The sequence below is a fragment of the Lissotriton vulgaris genome, chromosome 4_1 (assembly GCF_964263255.1).
Source record: "Lissotriton vulgaris chromosome 4_1, aLisVul1.2, whole genome shotgun sequence".
Lineage (NCBI taxonomy): Eukaryota > Metazoa > Chordata > Amphibia > Caudata > Salamandridae > Lissotriton > Lissotriton vulgaris.
In genome coordinates this window covers 995,531,579-995,552,131 of record NC_141691.1, presented here as the reverse complement: position 1 = coordinate 995,552,131, position 20,553 = coordinate 995,531,579, and the positions used below count along the sequence as shown (strand labels likewise).

The 20,553-nt window shown below is 43.0% G+C and overlaps 1 protein-coding gene across 5 annotated transcripts in view; it reads left to right on the top strand.

Annotated features, from left to right (window-relative positions):
- The window catches only part of PHACTR1 (phosphatase and actin regulator 1), a 1,119,307-nt gene that overhangs the window by 1,053,040 nt on the left and 45,714 nt on the right, over positions 1-20,553 (top strand). For all 5 annotated transcript variants that reach the window (XM_086965260.1, XM_086965262.1, XM_086965265.1 and 2 more), the window contains 2 exons: positions 14,294-14,349; positions 20,248-20,309. In XM_086965260.1, coding sequence (XP_086821386.1) covers positions 14,294-14,349; positions 20,248-20,309 — 118 coding nt within the window. The remainder of the gene's footprint in view (positions 1-14,293; positions 14,350-20,247; positions 20,310-20,553) is intronic.

Here is a 20,553-nt window from a genome sequence, read left to right as displayed (position 1 = left end):
CTTATGCGCCTCCAGGCGCTGCAGAATGCTCCGGCGTTTCTATAAGATTTCACTGCGCCACTTCTAGGACACAAATGTGTCAATATCTTACGCCTGCCTCACAGCAGGCGTAACACTGACGCAGGCCCTTTCACATGGAGCTTGCCCCATGTGAAAGGACACATTGCTGGAGTTGCATCACTTTTGTGACACATTCCAGCAATGCGTCACTTTTGCGCCATACAGATACGTCAGGAATACTGACGTATCTGTAACTTCTTGCAACATGATGCGTCATACTGTAAATATGACGCATCATTGGTCTCGCAAGGAGGGCGCAGTGAACAGTGACGCATCGCTGTTTTCACGCAGCGATGCGTCACTTTTCATAAATGAGGCCCCAGAAGTCTACAGAAAAGTGATGGATGGAATGCTCAAATAATCGCAAACATTGGTATCCACTCCGGCTGCATCCCTGTCCATCGTTATTTTTCGCATCGTTTTTTGTATAGTCATTGTCCTGGAAAGCAGTTCATTCTGGTGGGCCAGTGCCAATTTTAAGCAACAATACATCGAAATTAACTATTCATTCATTTAATGGATTTATCAGCAAACTAAATACACATTGCTGAGTTCTGTATATAACCTGTGTAGAAAAGTGGCTCTGTATATACTGGACCAAAGTAAGGTACAGTATGCACAGAGTCCACAGTCCCCAGAGGTTTGGCAGAAGCTAAAGCTAGATATAACCTTACTCTCTAAAGTGGTAGCTTGGTCGAGCAGTAAGGCAGTATCAGAGGACAGTGTAAAGCATTTGTTGTACACAAATGGTCACACACACTCAAGAACTGAACTCTAGGCCAATTGTTTTTTTTTTTTTTTTGTCCTCTTAGGCCAATTGTTTTTGTATCAAAATATATAGTTGTTTTATTTTAGAACCAACAAGGTATCAAAATATACTTTCTCAGAATGAGATACTTTAGTTAAATACTTTTCAAATAGGCAAAAGGCTTTTGAATGCAATAGTTACAGTTGTTGCAATGGGCAACACAATTTCAAACACAATATAACATTGAGCTCAATGGGAATTTCTAGTTAAATGCAATTGATTACTTTTTAGATTACTTTGCTAACCACAGGACTGGATCCTGGATTCAGTCCGGGACATTTCCTGGACACAAGTGAGTAACAGCGTTTTGGTTACAGTAGTGATTTTTAAGGAATATTATTGTATTTTAAAAGTTGACACTTAAGAAACTTTTTCAGGTGAAATTACCAATGTTATCCTATGGAAGGAAATTCAATTTGCAGGTAAAGTATGTTCATGTTATTTTTGTAATCCAGTGCTGGGCTCCTAGGTTCAGCACTGGGACATCTATCTAAAACAGGCAAGTAATCACGTTTTTATCATTGGCACGATTTTTAAAGAATATTTGTAATTTTCAAAAATCGACACAAACTTTTACAGCAAAAAGCAGGCAATGATATCCTATTGAAGAAAATTCAAGTTACTGGTAAGTACAGTTAAAATTACTTTTCAGGGTCAGCACTGGGCTAAAAGATGCAGCACTGAGGTCTCTCCTGACAACAGGTGAGTAAATCGGACTTTGTTGTTCGGCTGATTTTAGATGAATATTTTAAAGTTCTAAAACTCCACACTTAAAAGAATTTCCAAGTGAAACCTGTCAATGTGAGCCTAAGGAAGAAAAGTGAGTTATCAGCTTTTAGGTAAGTATTCGACTGGCAGAGTTAAGGTGCTGGGCATCGACTCAGGGGTCTCTCAGGGTCAGGTAGGTACAGTTGGTACACCTTCAGCGGCACAGGGGCAGCTGGGTGCAGAGGTAGTTAGGCCCAATATTATCCAATGAGAGGCAGGGGGCCTTCGGTTGGTGGCTGCTGGCTAGCAGGCGCACAGCTGTGGGTACTGGACTCCCGCTTACTTGCTCAGGGCAAATGGGGAAGTAGGATAGGAAAAAGGTTGAACTGCCAGGGGTACTCGGGCGGCTGGGTGCAGGGTGCTTTTGAGCCGTTGGGCGTTCAATGTTATTCAATGGAGGTCTTGAAAAGGGAATAAAGGCTGCAGACTCGGGGACGGAGATTCTTCAGGAGCGACCAACACTTCGAGGCGTACGTTGGGATCTTGGAGGATAGGTAGGCACCCCGGAGTTGGGTTGGGCACAGGAGGCCGGGGGGTGCCGGGTGCAGGGGTGTCTTTTGACGTCGGGAAATCTTACCCTCTGCTGGTCACGGTTGGAGGAGTCCCAGGTTCTGAGGCTGCTGGCATTGTCTCGGTCGTCGAGGAGGGTCCTTGGGCACTGGATTCCAGGTCAGAATCGCAGAGGAAACGTCCTCGGGGTCTTTGTCCACTCAGGCACAGGCCGAGCTCAACCGGTGCAGATTGTGCTGGATTTGCGGTTCCTGGCTGGCACCAGGGGTATTGCTGTTTGAGCAGAACCACTGCTCAGGGGAGTCCCAGTCTCTAAGAGGGTCAAGGCAAGGTCCTCTGGTGTTCTCGAGGTTGCTATCCGCAGGAGAGGCCGGGATTTAGCAGGAGCAGGTTCAAGGATCAACAGGCTGGTAGGGCTAGGTCCAAGTCAGTTGGTGTCGTCATCTTGTTAGCAGCTGCACGGCAAGTCTTCTTCTTCTTGGTCTTCTTTCTTGTTTCAAAATGGGGATCTGAGGAAGGAAGGTTCAGGGTGCCCCTAAATACTAAATTTAGTGGCGTTATAGGTAGGGAAAGGGCAGGGACCAATAGGTCCCTGTCCTGGGGTGAGTACACCCCCTATCCTGCTCCTCTCCTGTGGGAGGGGGGCAGGAGCCTATCTCTGATTGGGCAGGGCTCCCCATCCTCAAGATGGCTGGACCCCGGAGTTGTGCTTCACCTGGCCTCTCCCACCTGAGGGGTGGAGTTGACACAGGCTGCCACACCCCCTTTCCGCACGTAGGGTTTCCCGCCAGAGTGGGGTTCAGAACTGGATGGGGCCAGTTGCTGAGTACAGAAGTGGCCTGGAGAAGCTCACAAAGGCGGTATGCCTTTGAAGCTTCCCCCTGCCCATCCTGGGGGAGGAGACCTAGCACCTCGCCAAGGATGTGCATTGCTGCAGGCCCAGGAGAGCGCGGGGGTCTCTCCACCCAGGGGTCCAGCAACATGTCTGCTGTGTGGCAGCTTAGGTAGCCTCTCAGACAAGACGTGGATTGTAGGTTAGGTTTCAGGAGTTCTTTTATTGAAACAGAAGTCAACAAAGAAAACATCAGGTGACACATTACAGAATCATACAGGACAGCAAATGACATTCCATACTTTCAAGATATTTTGAGGATATTACAATTGGTGGATCAAGGGGACGTGTGCTCTTCAGTCCCCTCTGGACCTATCGGGGAGTACAGATATCCCCTCTATAGCGATTCCATGCCTCTCAGATCTTGCCCCACTTTCCCGGACAGCCCCTGGCAGAATAAACTGCTCTTTCCCTGAACATGCACCAGTCCAAATCCTCCCTCCATTTCTCCACACCAGGCGACTTACCGGCTCCCCACAGTTGTGCAATATTGCGCTTCACAATCATGAATGCCAGCATTGCCCATTGCTTTTTGTATGTATTGAAGTCGGTTGGTTCCCAGACATTCAGAATACATCTGCGGGCTTCTAACTGCATTTCTGTGCCCAGGACTGTTCGCAACGTGCTGTGGATCCTCCCCCAAAACTCCTGCGACCTTGTGCAATGCCACAAGATATGCATACATGTCCTCAGCTCCCCACAACCCCTCCTGCATTCCCCATTTTCTGAGCGGCCCATATGGCTCAATCGGGGCCCCGTGACATAAGACCTATGTAAGATCTTTAGCTGCACCAGTCGGAGCCTCATTGGAATTGGAATTGCCACAACGCTCGGAGACGACACCGCCTCCTGCCAGTCCTCATCATCCAGCTCCAACCCATCCTCCTGCCAATGCCGTCTAAGACCTACCAGCTGGTCTTCCATGTTGTTGATAAGCTTCTTATATAGCAGTCAGTGGGCATCTCTAAGATGCCCTCTGTAGTGCATTTTACATTAAATCCCACACTGGCATCAGTGGGGGTTTAATTTGCTGAGACGTTTGTTATCAAACTTGTCAGTCTTCAGTGTAGCCATTATGGTGCTATGGAGTTCGTAATGACAACCTCCCAGCACCATATATTCTTAATGGCGTCACTGAACTTACAGTGCCCAGGAATGGCCCTGGGTGCTGTAGGGGCACAGGGCTCATGCACCTGTGCCACACTACTGGCATAGTGTTTAAAAGTCCCTACTCGTGGACACAATGGTATACTAAACTGATAATCACACACCTGATAAGTGTTATGACTTTTGTCCAGCCGGACAAGGAATTTATTTAACAATTCTCTTAATAAAACAGAATGAGTACATTAATAACAAGTGGGCACAGCCCTGACCCACAACATTCAGACAAAACAACGAACAGAATGGTAAAAGGAGCAAAGCAAAAATATGTCTGTGTACTTGCAGTCAGTGTTACAGACAAAGATTGTTATAACCACACCATTGCATTTCACAATATTTTAAATGTCATATTGCATAAGGGGTTTTTTTGGTCGACGATGTTTCGATGCCTTAAGTTAAATGAGGGGCATCATCATCAAGACAATAAGTGCTGCAGCCCTTAGGTGTCTCCTCTGGTCACAATGACCTGGGTACCTATGGTATCATTTACTAGGGGCTGACATGTGGCCAGAGAAGCCAATTGGGTTTCAGCTTCAACACAGTTTTAGGGAAGGAATACAGGCCCTGGGCACACTCAGTCAAAGTACATCAGCAGTTCAGCAGAAACTGGGGGCATACCATGCAAGAAGGATGGCACTTTCTCACAAACTGCTAGTGATAGGATTGGATCCCACTTTTATGCTTCTGCAGCCAGAAAATTAAGAAATATTGCATTAAATGAACTCCACACCCGTAATTTTAAGTCCACGCAACCCCAAAAAAGTGTTCTTTAAAAACAGGTTAAGCTTAAAATCTATGTATCTCAAGTGTGTGCTGTTTGTGAGGTGCCCTCTAGTATATCTGGTGCTCTGATCATCCAGTCCAGCAAAAAATATACCTATTGTAAAATGATGCACATAGATTGTACAGGTAGCGATGTTATGGAACTCGCATCTTAACTACCTTATAATTCATTAACCACTTCTGAAAATAGATTAGATAGTAGTTATCTCACCATGAAGGATATGTTGTCAGATGTCAGAAATTGTTAGATTTCTGTGCCAACAGGTCAATCCAATGGTGAACAGAAAAACATAATACATTGCCGGATTTCCTAAGATAAGATGCCTCGTCAATCACAATATACATTTTCTTTAGCTGTAGAGTGCCTATTAAATGTGTATTATTTCGAATGAGAATGTATGGCAACTACTGAATTTCCGCAGTCATTTTTCTAATCCTGCAGATCATCAATTTGCATAAATGTATTTGCATTTCAAGAAGTACAGGAATGACTATAATGTTTTTACATGATTTAACTTTGTAATACAAAGCCACGAGTAAAGAAAGTCAGTGTAAGAAACTGTAATACATTTCAGCCCAGTCTAATCTAAAATTGACACTCACCCGATTTAAAATCTAATTAGTTTAACAGGATCTGTCCTCTTGAGGGGAGAGGAGCACTTGTAATCTAGATGAGCTGCCAGGCTATTTGGACAAGATAGACATTCAAAACCCTATATTACTAAATGACCCAAACATGTCAAGTCCAAGAAGAATATGGTATTAAACAAGAACTATTTGTGCCTAATGAAACTATGTATTTTACATTTAGATTACCCATTAGTTCCTTCTATGCCTTCGTCAAGCAGGGAGCAAGAAATGCAGCGAAAACCCCACAGTGACTCATTGAAATACAAAGGAGGGCAGTGGGGAGGAGCATATGAAATACGCCGCATATAGAGGATGAGAGAAGAGGAGAATGCCTGGAGGGTCTAAGGTTACCATGTCTCACATAGGAGTAGAGTAGATGAGGCCCAATGCTTTAGTAGTTTAATACCAGCTTCCAATGCCGGTTTACACATTTGACCACAATTTTTTGTCCACAGGTGTATTACTTAAGGCCCAGTTAATAAAGTTATTTGTGCATCTCTGTGATCGCTAGGTGCTCAAACATCTGTGTGTGCATGTACAAATTCAATGTTGTGATTCACAAAACTTGAATTGTCACTCTTATTTGTATTCACCCACACATTAAAGTCCCCCTCTGTTTGTCCAGATAGTCATGTTGTTGCTACATCAGAATTTCAAGATGCAGGGAAACTGGTCCTAATTTTACCACGCTGAAAACTCTCAGTATAATTGCATGTGGATCCAGTCACGGGCTGCGGGCATCAGCAGAGCACAGACACTAATCGACACATGCAAATACACATGAGGAGCACGGAATATGGATTCTCATGTGGTGTTTGACCCGATATTTTCCATTTTGGACCAAATAACTTGTACTAACCAGATTTTGCTCTGAGGGTATACAGGCCGGAAATGGTATTTCCAGCCATCTAGTAACCCTATACTTAAACACAACAGTGTTGTAATCGGGTCCTACAGTATAAGTGCATGTGTGAGTAAATTTCCTCACAGAAGTGAGTTGTGGGAGTTGAAGGATTGGGACACATGCTAAAGGCGGTGTAACCATGGGCTCGTACGTTTTGTTAGGTCTGGAGTCTTCTGGTCATTTAAGTGTTGATTCAGGCATAAGATGCATTGCTGCAGTTCAGCTTGTTGGTGATGAAGGCTTGGGTAACCGTTCTGCAAGATTTGGTGGGGAGCCATTTGAAGATGCTTTTGAGTATCTTGAGTGTGTGAAAGCAGGAGATGGAGAATGCTTTCACTTGGCCGGTCACAGTGAGTTGATTATCGATTACTATTCGGAGGTTCTTTGAGTGGGTTGGATGGGAGGGGAGTGGGTCTGAGTTCGGAAAGTGAACAGAAGGAGTCCCAGAGCGAGGTGTCTCTACCAAAGATTACAATGTCTATGTTGAGCTTGAGGCAGTTAGTTTTCATCCATCAGGACAAATTCGGTTATGCAGACAGAGAAACTGGTCTGAGTGTTTTTCGAGTCTTGTCGGATAAAGTGTGTTCATCATAGGATATGATGTTGAACCATAGGTGTGGAGGAGCTTGGATGCCGGATTCATGCAGTTGTTGCATTAAAATTTGGTGGGAGACAGTGTTGAAGCTGCAGAAAGGTCCAGTACGATGAGGACGGCGGTGTCACCTTTGTCCACAATCAAATGCTTGGAGTCCTAGTCAGGGTTGTGAAGCGCTAGACAAATGTACCTACAGTTCATTAGCAGCATGATCAAATCACTTACATCCAGCACTACATCCTCCTGATAGCAACACCTGAGGGTAGATGTAATAGCGTTTGCGGGGGCACACAGCAGAACAATTTTGCACTGCACTCACAGAACTTTAGATTGCTTCGTAAATAGGCAATACGTTTTTTTATATGCTTAGGTGCGGTCAACCCTGAATACTTGGTCCTTGCATATTCAATACCAACGAACCACGCATTTTCCTTGAACGTACATTCAATTATGTCCTTCTGTGCTGCAGCACCAGGCCTGATGGGGAACAATATTCCTTTGCAGAGTAAATCTAATTAGAAAATAGCCTTGATAAGAAAGCAATGTGATCCCAGAAGTAATTAAGTTTTGATTAGGGTAATAACACGCGGTTTAAATGGTGGCAACGCGGCTTTCGACCTTCAAAATGGAGGTTTATAAAAAGCCAGAAGAGAGTTTTGTTTTGTCATTCTTTGTGTATTGCTAAGTCGATCGTTCCATTGAATGCAGCGATAGTTGCTTCAAACAAGGATTGTGTGGTGGTGGCAAATTCAAGGCTCCACTGGCTTTCACGTGGTGATAAAATACAAATGTAAACCACACTATTTTATATAAAGCTTCCAAATGCATGGACGTCGATTTACCAAAGAAGCAGGGGGGCAGTGACTTTGACCGCCGATGACGTCACACAGTAAGCCTCTTGTTCAACACAGTAAGCCTCTTGTTCAACACAGAAGCCTCCTGTTTGGGGTAGAGCAGGGATAGTTACTTTCCACCGTGGCTACCACTGCTTGATATCATTGTGCCAAGTAAGTCCTGCTAGCAGATTCATGGCCACAGAAGTCACCTGTGTTCCGGATTTGCTCTCCTAACCTCTAATGACCTTTGGCAAAGTAGTGTTTGAACTGCGCCAGAGAGCTGGCAAGGCAACATGTTAGTTATCTTGCCTGTGCTACTATCAGTGCTGCATAAGGCGCTGGTAGTGCCGTTAGGAGTTCCATGCAGTACATGATTCCACAGGAGACCCAACCCCCAAACAGACTTCTTTAAACATAACAAAAGTCTGGAACGCTTTTTGTAAGCAATGACTGTTAATGCAAGATTGGATAAAGAGTACAGGGTGTTTTTTTCAATGGATATCCCTTTGAATTACTGACTAAAACGAGAACTTGCCAAACAGACTTTGAGTAAAGGTTATTTATATGCCTCTAAGAGTCCTCTTAAGGTCATGTCAGACATCTTAGGTCACTTGACACCAAAGCGGGGTCATAGGAGAGAAGAGGTGAGGAAAGGGAATGTCTGTACAGTGCATTTGTACAAAGCACCATTACCCACAACCTCAGTTGCGACATTCACAGTACATCCCTATTCTGTGGACTGTACAAATGTCAGGAACAGTGCAACAATTATGTCCTTTTTAATTCATGTTTTTTTTTTACCTTTGTGAGTTAGAAAGAATTGAGTTTCACGGCATAATCTCTCATTCCTCTACTCAAGGACGAGTCACGAGAGTGACAATTCCAGTTTACCATTAAGTGGGTAATTTGGCGACATTCAGCTACTGCTCCGAGAAGATAGACTATTTTTCACTTTATTCATAACTTCCTAGAGAAGATACCATAGACATAATACTGCTGCCTGCTCCAGACTGCACAAGGGTCATTTGGCATAAGTACAGCAAATCCCAGACTAATACAGTGATTTGTTATCTCAGCATTTAGGATGTGATGTGCAAATTCCGTCCTGTATTTCATTACATCTGTCTAATGATAGCTCTGGAAGGACCCAACCCAAGAGTCTGTTAGTAGGGTGGAAGTGAGGGAGCCTTACTTGGAAGATCACAGTATTGTGCAGAACATTAATAGTGAAAGCCATACTTGGAAATCAGCTCCATGTACACACAGGCCCCTGTGTTCCAGTGCTAGTTAAAGAAAGGTTCTGAATTAACCTCAATTCTTTCTCCTGTCTATACCTATCTGTGACACAACATCTGGCGACGAGAAGGCCACAAATCCTGGGCTGTTGCCTTTGATGCATGGTTTCTATCTGGCACAAAACATGGAACAACAATAAGGATGACAGTGAGGGCTTCATACCTTCCTAAATTTACACATTAAACACCAAAGGCTACCAACGAGGCACTGAGGACTGGACATCTAACTCAGAGGATTAAAGCAGCAGCAGTAAGGAATCCAAAACATCATACTTTTCTCCTGATCCTTCCCTCACCTGTATTTTCATCCTTCAACACAATACAGGCACAACCCACTAATTATGCTTTTCTGCTATATCTGTTATCCCTCCTTTGGACCACACATTATTTGTATGAGGTCATCATAGATGCCTGCTGCCTTTAAACATTTGCTTCAGTAATGGGGGCCTATCTCGTTGGAAGGCATTTTGTGTTGTGACATCCAAAAGGTGCCATTGAAGCTATTCACTTTCAACCAAGCTCCAGTTTGAAATACTCACTTAAGAAGAAATAGTGTTGGTTTTATGAGACAACTTGCTGCTTACATTCGACTTCCAACCTTCTAAAATATGGAAGTTTCTGCTAGTGAGAGTTGTTGTTAGGTTACTGTGGGTACTAGACGTCAGTCTCTGGACCACTCTCTATGAAGTGTATGGCAGAGGCCACCAGCTCAAATTCTAGACTGAAAGCAATTTTAGGCCTGGTTTTCGGCAAGTGATTCTCTCCCTTTCATAGCAGATGTACTTTGTAAGAGACCCTGCATGTCTGCAACACCAAGAGGCCCACATGTGTATGTTACACTGTACACAAATAACACTTCACAACATACAGGGAAGTGGTTGCTGCTTAGTGTCTCAGTTTTAGTGCCCCCAAAAATTGGCGATATTTACCTACTCACTCCTCTGAGAGTTTCCTACACCGGGCTATTTGGTCACCCAAGTGTGACAAAATGGCGGTCGATTATGAGTTGGACCCTGAAGCTCATTTTAGGAATGAGGAATTATCAGAGGAAACAGCAATTATGCACTCTATGCTCCCAAACCCCTGCTTTCAAGAGACGGATCTCCAGTGAAAAGCACTGATCGCATGGTTGTGTTTTGTTATGGGTAAATATACAGCTCTTTCCATACATCTTGCAAGTCCTAAAGTGCCTTTCTGGGTAGCTAAGCAGTATTATTTATGTAGTACTTCATATCCTTGGCAAAGTCACAACGCACTGGGTTCATCAGGTTCCTGCTTGTTACTGTGGGACTCATAATTTTGATGGAGCCTATCTTACGAGAGCTCTTGTGATGAAGCCTCCAGACGTTAGAGGCATACAAAGGTCTAAAGCAAAATGAAGAGTTCCCCCCTCCACCAGTACCCACAGTTAAACGAGTTAAGATGCCCTTAAACTTTATTTGAGCTGGACCTCTCGGTGACCTACAAGGCCTCAGACTGAATTGGGCTCCCGCTGAGGAGAAGGCTGGTCATCAGAGGCAAAATCAACCCTCCTTATAGGCCTTTGATTTCAAACTCATGAGCCCAACTTATATTCATGCAAAGGGTATTCCTAAAATTGATCTTTTTTGAAAAATCTGGGCAAGACATTGTACTGAAGAGCAAACAGAGCAGAAACTTCTGTGTTTTTCAATTGATTTATTGTAGAAATATTTTTCTGTATCATTTAAGCAAACAATTGCTTTTTCAATTAGTTCATTATCAATTATACCTTCCTTGTTAAAACTACTCCGTGGCCCTATAATTATCCTTTGTTTCCTCTTTTTTGTTATGATTTAGAGCAATTGTTATGCTGTAAACCTAATATTGTGGTTTTAGGGGAGGCGCATCGTCATCTCCCTGTCTATTTTTTCTCTTTTTTTTTACCTTTGAGACCAAAGTACGTTTTTCCCTGAGCTCCTGACAGTGGTGGAAGAGACTGGCCTATGGTTTGGCAAAGTTGTAGTCCAATCGATTCTCACTACTCCAAATCTAACAGATTATGCATGCCTTGATTTAGACCGAAGACTGGGACAAGCTCTTCAACTTTAAGAAACTACTACCACAGACTGCTTTACACAGAGCCATTATGACAGGTACCTCTTTGACAATGTGGCTTCCCAATACCTCTTCATGAATAATGAACCCAGGATTTTCCTGAAGGATAACTCCTTTAAGGACTGATGTCTGAGCTCTTGATGCTGTCCACTTGATTTGGGGATCCTGACCATCAGTACAGCCAAGCTCCTTTTGTATACCTTACTAACTGAATGCAACCTCTGGAGCAGGAGTCCCCAACCTTTTCTATAGTGAGAGCTACATATGATCAGTGGAAATCATTGTGAGCTACTGAAGGCTAAGCAACTCATGCATTATTAGCAGACACTCCCAAGCACAGCTTCATTGACTTTAAGCATAATGTGTATAGAGCCAGGTGCTATGGTTTAAACAAAATACTTTGGCTAGGAGTACTATGGCAGGGCTGCCAGGTGTGTCAGTGAGAGCGTGGTCTTTGGGCATATATGAACATGTTTGCTTATAAATGGGATATATGTGTATGGGTGACTGAGAACATGTGTCTCATGTACTTGTGGCACAGGACAAACCTTTCGCCTTTTTTAGCTCTGTTACATGTATAACACAAACGTATAACCATTTTTTCAAATGGTAGAAAGTTAGGGGGCAGAAAAAGGTTCTGCAAAAATGTCCGTAATATGGAACATTTTTCTTCACATAAAATTTCTCCCACCAAGAATAATGTTGTATTTTTCAGTTATAAATATGACACAGTGTCTACCAGCCTCTAGGAGCAAGAGACCTGCTGTTTAGTAAATGCAACACTTTGAAATGGGAGAAAATCAAAATGAAGAGTTCTCAATCATAAAGGTAACTTTTCATTTAAATGTTCTCCCATTCAAAAGCTTGTGACGTGTTTGTTAGTACATCTGTACCCTTATTCATTGGATCAGGAGCTGTCAATTGCCAATGCATTGTAAGCATTTTACTCACCTACGTTGCATTTAGATGCACAAAAATATTTTTAACCCCATATTCTACATCTTGATAGGATAACTGTTTTATGGTCCAAACACAACGAAATTACACAACATGTACTACCAAAGAATCACACATTTTCAAATGACACCCTTTTTAGTTGTGTCACTCAGAAATCTTTCACTACATGCTCACACTTTGGCCACCGTCGTTTCACTTGCCACCCTGTCAGCTGAGATTTTCTTCCACCTTTACAACACTTGTATCTTGTTTCATATCTTTGGTTCTAATTATTTAACCACATGAGCAGCGAGAAGTTTGTGATTTGTGGGTTTGCTCAGCAGGAGAGCCGTGGCTACCAATAGACAAGTGCAGTTGCACCAGGGCCCTGAGGTTTGAAGGATCCACTACAATCCTAGTAACCTTGCTGCACTGTGTTGTAAGAATTCTAAGTAAGTCTTCCCCCTTGTCTTTAGCCAGTGCAAGGCCAAGTTTGCATTGAAGTTTCTGGATTACATATAGTAGTTCCAGAGCATTTTTGCAGGACCATTTTCAGCTCATGACAAGATCGGGAATGACATTTGCATGTACGAACCATTGTAAAAAAATAAATTTTGCACTGGCCCAAATGTCCTTGCAATATTGCACAGGCACAGTTGCAGAGGTGCGGGCAGTGCACAATTTGAAGAAAAAAAGTGTTAGGGCCCAAAGTTTTTCGTAGGAGCACGCCACCAATGCTGCTAAATGCGGGCGTTGCCGAATATCAAGGCTAGCTAGTTTTGATCCCACCTCGTTCCTTTCTTCCACCACCGTATACTTCCTGTCTTTTTAAGTTTTATCTCACTTTTACAGATTCTCTTTTACCCCTACCCTCTTTTACCTTTGTTATTATTTCCCTTCCTCGCTCTTCCTCCTCCTTTCTCCCGCTTCTGCTCTTTTTTCTCCTACTGAACAATATAAATCCTAGTCAGCGGTCCCAAAAAAAGTGTCATTGCTCTCCACCTGCAACCGCTGACTCCAATTAAGTACTGCGTGCAAAGTAAGTTGTGATGCTTCCAGAATAAGATGGAAATGGTAAACAGGTGGCGGAGGGGGAAACAAGAGGGGAGAGGAGAAGGGTATGGAAACATGCCGGGGCAGATTTATGATGCCCTTGCGCCGCAATTGCGTCACTTTATTTGACGCAACTGCGGCGCAAACAATGCGCCCTATTTACAACGTGACGCGTCTAGGAGATGCGTCACGTTGTAAAGCCCTGCGCCATAAGGAGGCGTTCCTGCGCAGGGAGGGGGGCATTCCTGCGCAGGAACGCCTCCTGAAAGTGGCTGAGTGAAATCTATGAGATTTCACTCAGTCACTTTCAGGCCAATGCTGCGTCAAAACCCTGCGCCTGCTTGAAGCAGGCGTAGGTCTTGATGCAGCATTGTGTAGATGGGGCACCCCCGAGCCTTGCTGGAGCTGCGTCGCTCTTGCGACGCAACTCCAGCAATGCGCCACATTTCCGGCACAGATGCGTCACGCATCTGTGCAGTTTTTGCACCATGGTGCGCCGCATTATATATGTGGCGCACCATGGGTGGCGGAGCTGTGGCGCACGTTAAGTGGCGCATCCCTGGGGATGCGCCAGTTAACATAAATCTGCCCCGCCGTCTCGTCGTCTGTCTGCCTGTGCCGCTGTCGTGTATAATGTTCTTTGCGGTCCAGGGCCGTTAAGGCCGGAGGACAGCACAGCGCCTCGCTTACATGAATCAGGAAATATGCAATACAGGAAGGAAATGACAAAACAAACGTGGTCTTGTCGTCTCAGTTCACGTCTGTGTGGACAGCGCGGACCAGAAGTGACGCGATGGGTGTACTTTTTAGTCGAGGTGACAGAACGTTTCTGCCAGTGTCATTTTTATGTCACTCAGGTGTACTCTGCAGATAGGCGCGCATAGGCCGGCAGTCTCCTCGAGCTGCCTTGGGGTTCTGTCCAAGAAAGATAAGGGCGTAATGTGAAATATGGTGCAAAAACTGATCCTTATCTTCTTTCGCAGGCGACTGAGCCAGAGGCCAACAGCTGAGGAGTTGGAACAAAGGAACATCTTGAAACGTGAGTAGCTTGGGTGTCACGCATCGTTGTTTTTGATGGGTTTTTTTGTGTGCATGTTCCCGTGAGCTCTGTGAAAAAATGAAATGTCCCACTAAAGCGTTTTCAAAATCTGCACAGGAAGACCCTTCTTCAGAAAACGAGCCAAGCACATTTGCCTGCCTTCAGAAAAGCAATCAGGAAAAATAAGGCAGCTAAGGAGATCTCATAGACATGCGGCAGGAATCTGTGGGTAACCTGGTTTGGCTCCTGGGAGGCCTGGGTTAATATTTCAGCTTTCCCGAGTAGATAAAATGAGTGGGCAGTGGTAGAGTAGCATGTTTTTAAAACATTTCCTGTCTACCTGGCTTAACCTTGTTCACTGTGAAACAGTCGCTACTATTATTGAGATTTCGAATTTGTCAATGAAAAATATACCACACAAGATGAGCACTGGTTCCCAACATTAATGAAGCACAATAAACAAATCTCCGTAAGGCCATTGCTCCATTTGTGAAATCACTTAGAAGCATAATAGTTTCGCCCAACATAATTAATAGTTCACAAACAACATCCCGTCATAATCCTTCTGAAAAGTCCAATGATAGGACATCTGTATGCAGCTCCTCTGCCCTCGACCCCACAGATATGTCGGCCATATCCACCAGTGAGGCCAGTGTATTGCAATCCTTTCTCTAATCAGCAGTAGATGACAGCGCCACCTGTTCTGAAAGTGGTTGCAGGGGCACAGGGCATGTCCTGCCTACATAGTATCCCTTTCAACCCATCCGCACAAAAGTCTGATGTGCATAGTACTTTCAAAGCTACATCAACATAGGATCCCTTGACTAGCAGTTCTGAATCAATTGCCAAATTCCTAATGAACATGCTTAGCCCCCTCTCTCCGCTCTTGATAGGACTGGGTGATAGTACCACCACTCCCGGATGTCTTGCTGTAATCCTATCTGCCCACTTCCACCTGTTTAGTGGTTAAGAACCTTGGGCATCTGGTCAATAAAACCGTCCATTGAACTACGAAGTGGAGACTGTTAGACCACAGGCGAGAGATTGCTTTCCATCTATTAATAAAGCAACAACCTGATGTGCAGTGGGTTCATGCACTATCAATTCCCAGAATCTTTCGTGTACGGAATAGAAATCGTGTATATACTTATTATACGATAGTGTGTTCCAATCTCATATCATCAGACTGTGTAATTCTAAGTCTTGAAGCTGAAAATTGTCATCTTTAGTGAGCTCACAGTAGGATTACAAGCTGCAGTGCCGGCCTCATGGAACTGAAATGCAGCATAGATTCCAGCAATAAATGAAATTAAGGCCTATTACCACATGTTCGTAACAGGTATTGAAAACAACTTGATGCCCTAATAGGGTTAGCGAATCCACTCACCTTACATACCACATACACAGCCCCTCAACATTTGAGATGGCTTGATCCTTTGGTCCCAAAGAAAGCCATCCAACCCATATGGGTGACACAGGCTGAAACATATCGACCGACCACTCACCAGGTGCTTTGGAATTATAATTATCCAACTAAGCACTGCCCACTTTTTTAACCTTATCCCTGCCCTGTAAAAATAAAAACAAACTACACAGGAGAGAAGATATTTTTAATAATTTTGTATTATTCCAAGACTCTTCCCACTTACGACTGTCGCACACCAGACAGTCTCCCTCTTGGTGGAGGATGATGAACACCTGGAGAACGGGGCATCAGGTGCCAAGACCCTTTGATGGTTCATTTCACTTAATCATCAGCCGAGAACCAAGATATACCGCTGCCGTGATAGTGTGGCTGAGGGCCCTCATCAGAAAATTTCCAAGAGACTCTGGAGAATGACCAAAGTGATTCATTCTTTTTGATTATCTAAGTACTTGCTCAGGAAGCTGAATGAATCTCTGCTTCTCTCTCCCTCTTCCTGTTTTTTGGAATCAGTTTAGACCTCACCTGGGATATACTTCTTGTGCTGCAGAGTAGTTCAACTGAGGTAATCTGCTGCCACATATTTAGCGGAATACTCAATCGCATCTTGGAGCATAAACTATGTATTTTCTTTTTTCCTTATGTATATCCCAACATTTGGTCTAAGTTTTCCTCCAGGATCACCATAAACGCCTACTGAGGATTTTAGCAGCACTCTAACAAATGTGTGTCTTTAGATGGCTCACCACATTTTTTATAGTTCTACAGACCCCATGCCCATACTACTGCTAAGACATAAATTCTCAGATCAATTTCAGTTTGAATACGTTTCTGGTCAGCCAAATGACATGAACTGATTTGGCTGATGCCCTGAGAACCTGAGATGTCGAAAACAATCTTAAATGTGGATGAGAAGTGAATAATGGTTTGTCTCCACTCCTCTCATGACTTGCACAGTCAGCAATGTTTACTGTGATAAAGAAAACATTTCAGCCCCCAAACGGGTATTTGACTTTCAGCCTTAATATTTTCCTGGTACTTGACGTCTACTGATGAGGTCAATGCATAGCTATCTTTGCTGTTATTGGACCAGGTTCTATAAAAAATGCAACTGTTTCATGTATGCTTTTTTGATCGTGGTGTTTAGAACAAGCCTAACTTCAAAGGAATGTGCTTTAGTTAGTATGAGGGGCGGTCAAAGGCACAACTGAGAGATTTTTGGCTAATGTTCAGAATGGCAAAAACAAAGCAAGTAGATGTCGTGTCACATGTATTTTTAACACTTGCGTATTTCTTATCAAGTCCACACACTGTCTTAAATTGATTAACATAATGTGTGTACACAGTAGCTGTAAATACTAGGGTGTCGATTTATCAAGGGCCTTACCATGTAAAAGCACCATTTTTATGTTCATTATTGTTACTCCACTTTAGATCTATTTACGTTTTTTGCACTTGTGCATTTTTATGTTTATTACGGTGTATTGCATCAATGCCTATATGGGAAAACAGCATCGTGCTTGATTTAGCTTTTAGAGTATGTAAAGATTCCAGGTTAATTTCTTGCACTTTTGAACGCCATGTGTTCAGTGGCATACATTTACCTCTCTGCTCCTAAAATCTAATGTTTTTTCAGATGCCACAAATGATTCAGGAGTAAATGCCTATTGCATTCGTCCCTGCACATTATTTTGATAGCAGCTTTTGGTGTACTTTTTTTGTTAGAGGAGGCGTAGGTTCAAGTTCAAGTTTATTTTTATTTACATAGTTACTGAAAACCATTGCAATATAATTCAATAAGAAATAAAACCAAAAGTACACAACACATTTAAAAAAAAAAAAAAGACGATATTAAGATAAAAACCAAAGGAGCAGTAGCGAACCATCCCCCCCAGCGCCTTGAGACCCTACCGGGTGAGTAGCGCGCTATACAAATGCTTGATTGATTGATTGATTGAAAGGATGCCGACAGGTTTGCGGAGATTAGCGACAGTCCAAAAATGGGTATAAGTAGTATAAACTCCCATCACCAGTTTAGGAAAGTATGCAGTTTAGTGGAAGACTGAAGGTTAATCGGGGTGACAATTTAAAAACTGCGCCATCAATAAAAGTGCAATTGGTGCACTAAAGTGCAAAGCGAGCGAGTGCAGACATTTTATCAGCAAACGTTTAGTCCTTAGCGGAGAAATGGCTTGGATGCCAAATTGTGATTTGCGTTGTAGGCGATAGTTGAGTGGCACTTTATGGGTCACAAACGAGGTAGAGAGAAGAGACAAACTGAGACATTCTGCTGCTGTGCTGGACTTTACCCTATGGTCCAACAAACAAAACAGACTTCCTCAAGAACACATATCATAACTAGAACATGTATGGCTCTATGTAGACCGGTCCAAAACATTTCAGAAAATGCCATGGGTTTGTTCACACCGCCCTTGCTTTATAAGGTCCCTACTACTACTAATTTAAACACAAGGGAATTTCCCAACTGAGGTAGCCAGGAATACCTCTGTTCATTATAGAGCCACACTCAGCTCCTTTTGCCCACACACATACATGTGCATCTGCATGGGATGGCCTGTAATGATGAGCGTCACTTTGCTTCCCTGCGATGATGCTTCTAGCAAGCCAGTTCTTCTGCCACTTGCATCAAGGGCAAATTCTTTAACTAAATGGTCTCTGCTTTGCGCGTTTTAGCTGCCCTTTTACTGTGCAATCATTGCAAGGATATTTGTATCCTCGTGTATTTAGCTGAAATCATTGATTATTGGACAGACTCCCATTTTGACGTCTGCTGAAATAAATACATTATTTCTTCTGATTGTTTAAGATGGAAGTTCTGTCCTCAATGGTGTTAGGTGCTCACTACTAATTCCTTATCTCAGTCATTATATGTTAAAGTATGGGGGTGATCTTGCCTATTTGCATACAGAACAATCCATGGCTCCTTTTTGTACCTAAATCTCCTGTAAGGGGATCCTCCACTTCTCATAAATATTTGAGGTCTAGATATGAGGGACCCCTGGCCCACCTAATTTGCTTCCTGCTTATTTATGTATTTTTTCCCCGGATAGGCCGCTGTACTTTACTTTCGTGCTCTATAGAGCGGTGCCAGGAGCAGTCCCTTGGAGGGCTTGGAAGATGAGACATGGTTGTACCATATACCTGTCTTTGTTGAGGACATTGTACTCATTGGATCCATCTTCCCAGCATATAGCACCAGTCTTCACTGTATAGATGTACTGTTGTTAAATCCATAAATGTGTGCCTTAATGGCAAAAAGATCTTTGAGGTCTGTAGATGTGGAGTTAAGAACAGTAAATCTACATTTACCTATACATTATTACATTATCAATATTGTGCCGTTCGATAGTCAGGAAGGATACAATATTTGTATATTGCAACATATTTGTACATGATATTCTGACATGTAACCTTTCTGGCATGTGTTACTCAGTAGTGGGGGCTTGGATTTATATTTCAAGCCAGTGGGAGGATAAGAAGGAGGGTCTGGTGCCCAATAATCTCAAATCACCTCGGATTCTCCTACCCTGTCTTGAGACCCAATTGTAGGTGCAACAGTTAGGCTGGGAAGCTATTGTCTATGCAGGGATCCATTCACCAAAAATGAGGACATCTAGGAAAAAGCCTACGACTTGCATAAAGTTCCAAATTTCTCCCAATTTTCAAAGCACCAGTTCTCAATGTATGCTCCATGTAAATATATATTTTTTTATATACAATAAAAAAGAAGAGTTTGTGCTGGGTAGTTTCACTTGCGTATGCTGTACACATACGCTGTTAGTGTGGAAAATGTAGTCCAAATCCACAAACTTGTGACTGTGTGGAAATGATTCCCATTTGCAACAGATTAGGGATCATTTTAGGCTTAAGGTGATTAGTCGTTTCATATTGAGGATTGCTATTGGGCTCAACGTTGTTTCATTTAACTTTTTTAGAATTATAGTCAAAACTATTATATTTTTAAACTAACTGTTTTGAGGCATTGCAGTCCAGGTATCATGGCCTATAATAGCCAGCCACACCAGACGTTCTTCACAATATATTTCCTTTTTCTTTTATGATTACATCTTGAATATCTGTATTCTATCACAGACAGGTGAAAGCATGCTTCTGAGGGTTTGTAGGTGATGTGTGTGTTGCATCGCAGGGGCACTGGCACTACATTTAATTCTATATATTTATATATGTCTTGTTGCTAACTTTAATATCTTTACCTTTATATATTTCTGAGTTTAGAAGCATTCTCAATAACTAAACGAATGCTTCTTGGCATTATGATGCCTGATTTTGTTTAGGTTTTGTGTTTTTTAAAGAGTAGGTAGGTTTTTTGTGTCTTCTATGAGGCTACATTCAACAAAGGGGGGGGGTTCTTAAAGAAAGAATTGTGTGCCCATTAGACATTTCCTCTTCAGTGGTCATTTAAAGAGGCTGATATGTCTGTCTGTCTCTTCCAGCCCGGAATGAGCAAGAAGAACAAGAGGAAAAGCGAGAGATCAAAAGAAGATTGACACGCAAGGTAAGTGCTCCGCATGCCGGAGAGTGATGCTCCTATCCCCAAGCTCAGGGTGCATTTTCTGGTCCCAGTTGTAGGTATCTGACAGAGAGTTCAGTATTATACTCCGCCATGATTAAGGTGTTGTCGTAAAACACAGTTGCAACCAATTCAGTGAATTGCGCTTTTTATGATCCATTTTTAGGTATGAGAACAGAGCATACACACTATTTGCTATCGTAATTTGCAGCAGCTGCTTCAAACTGCA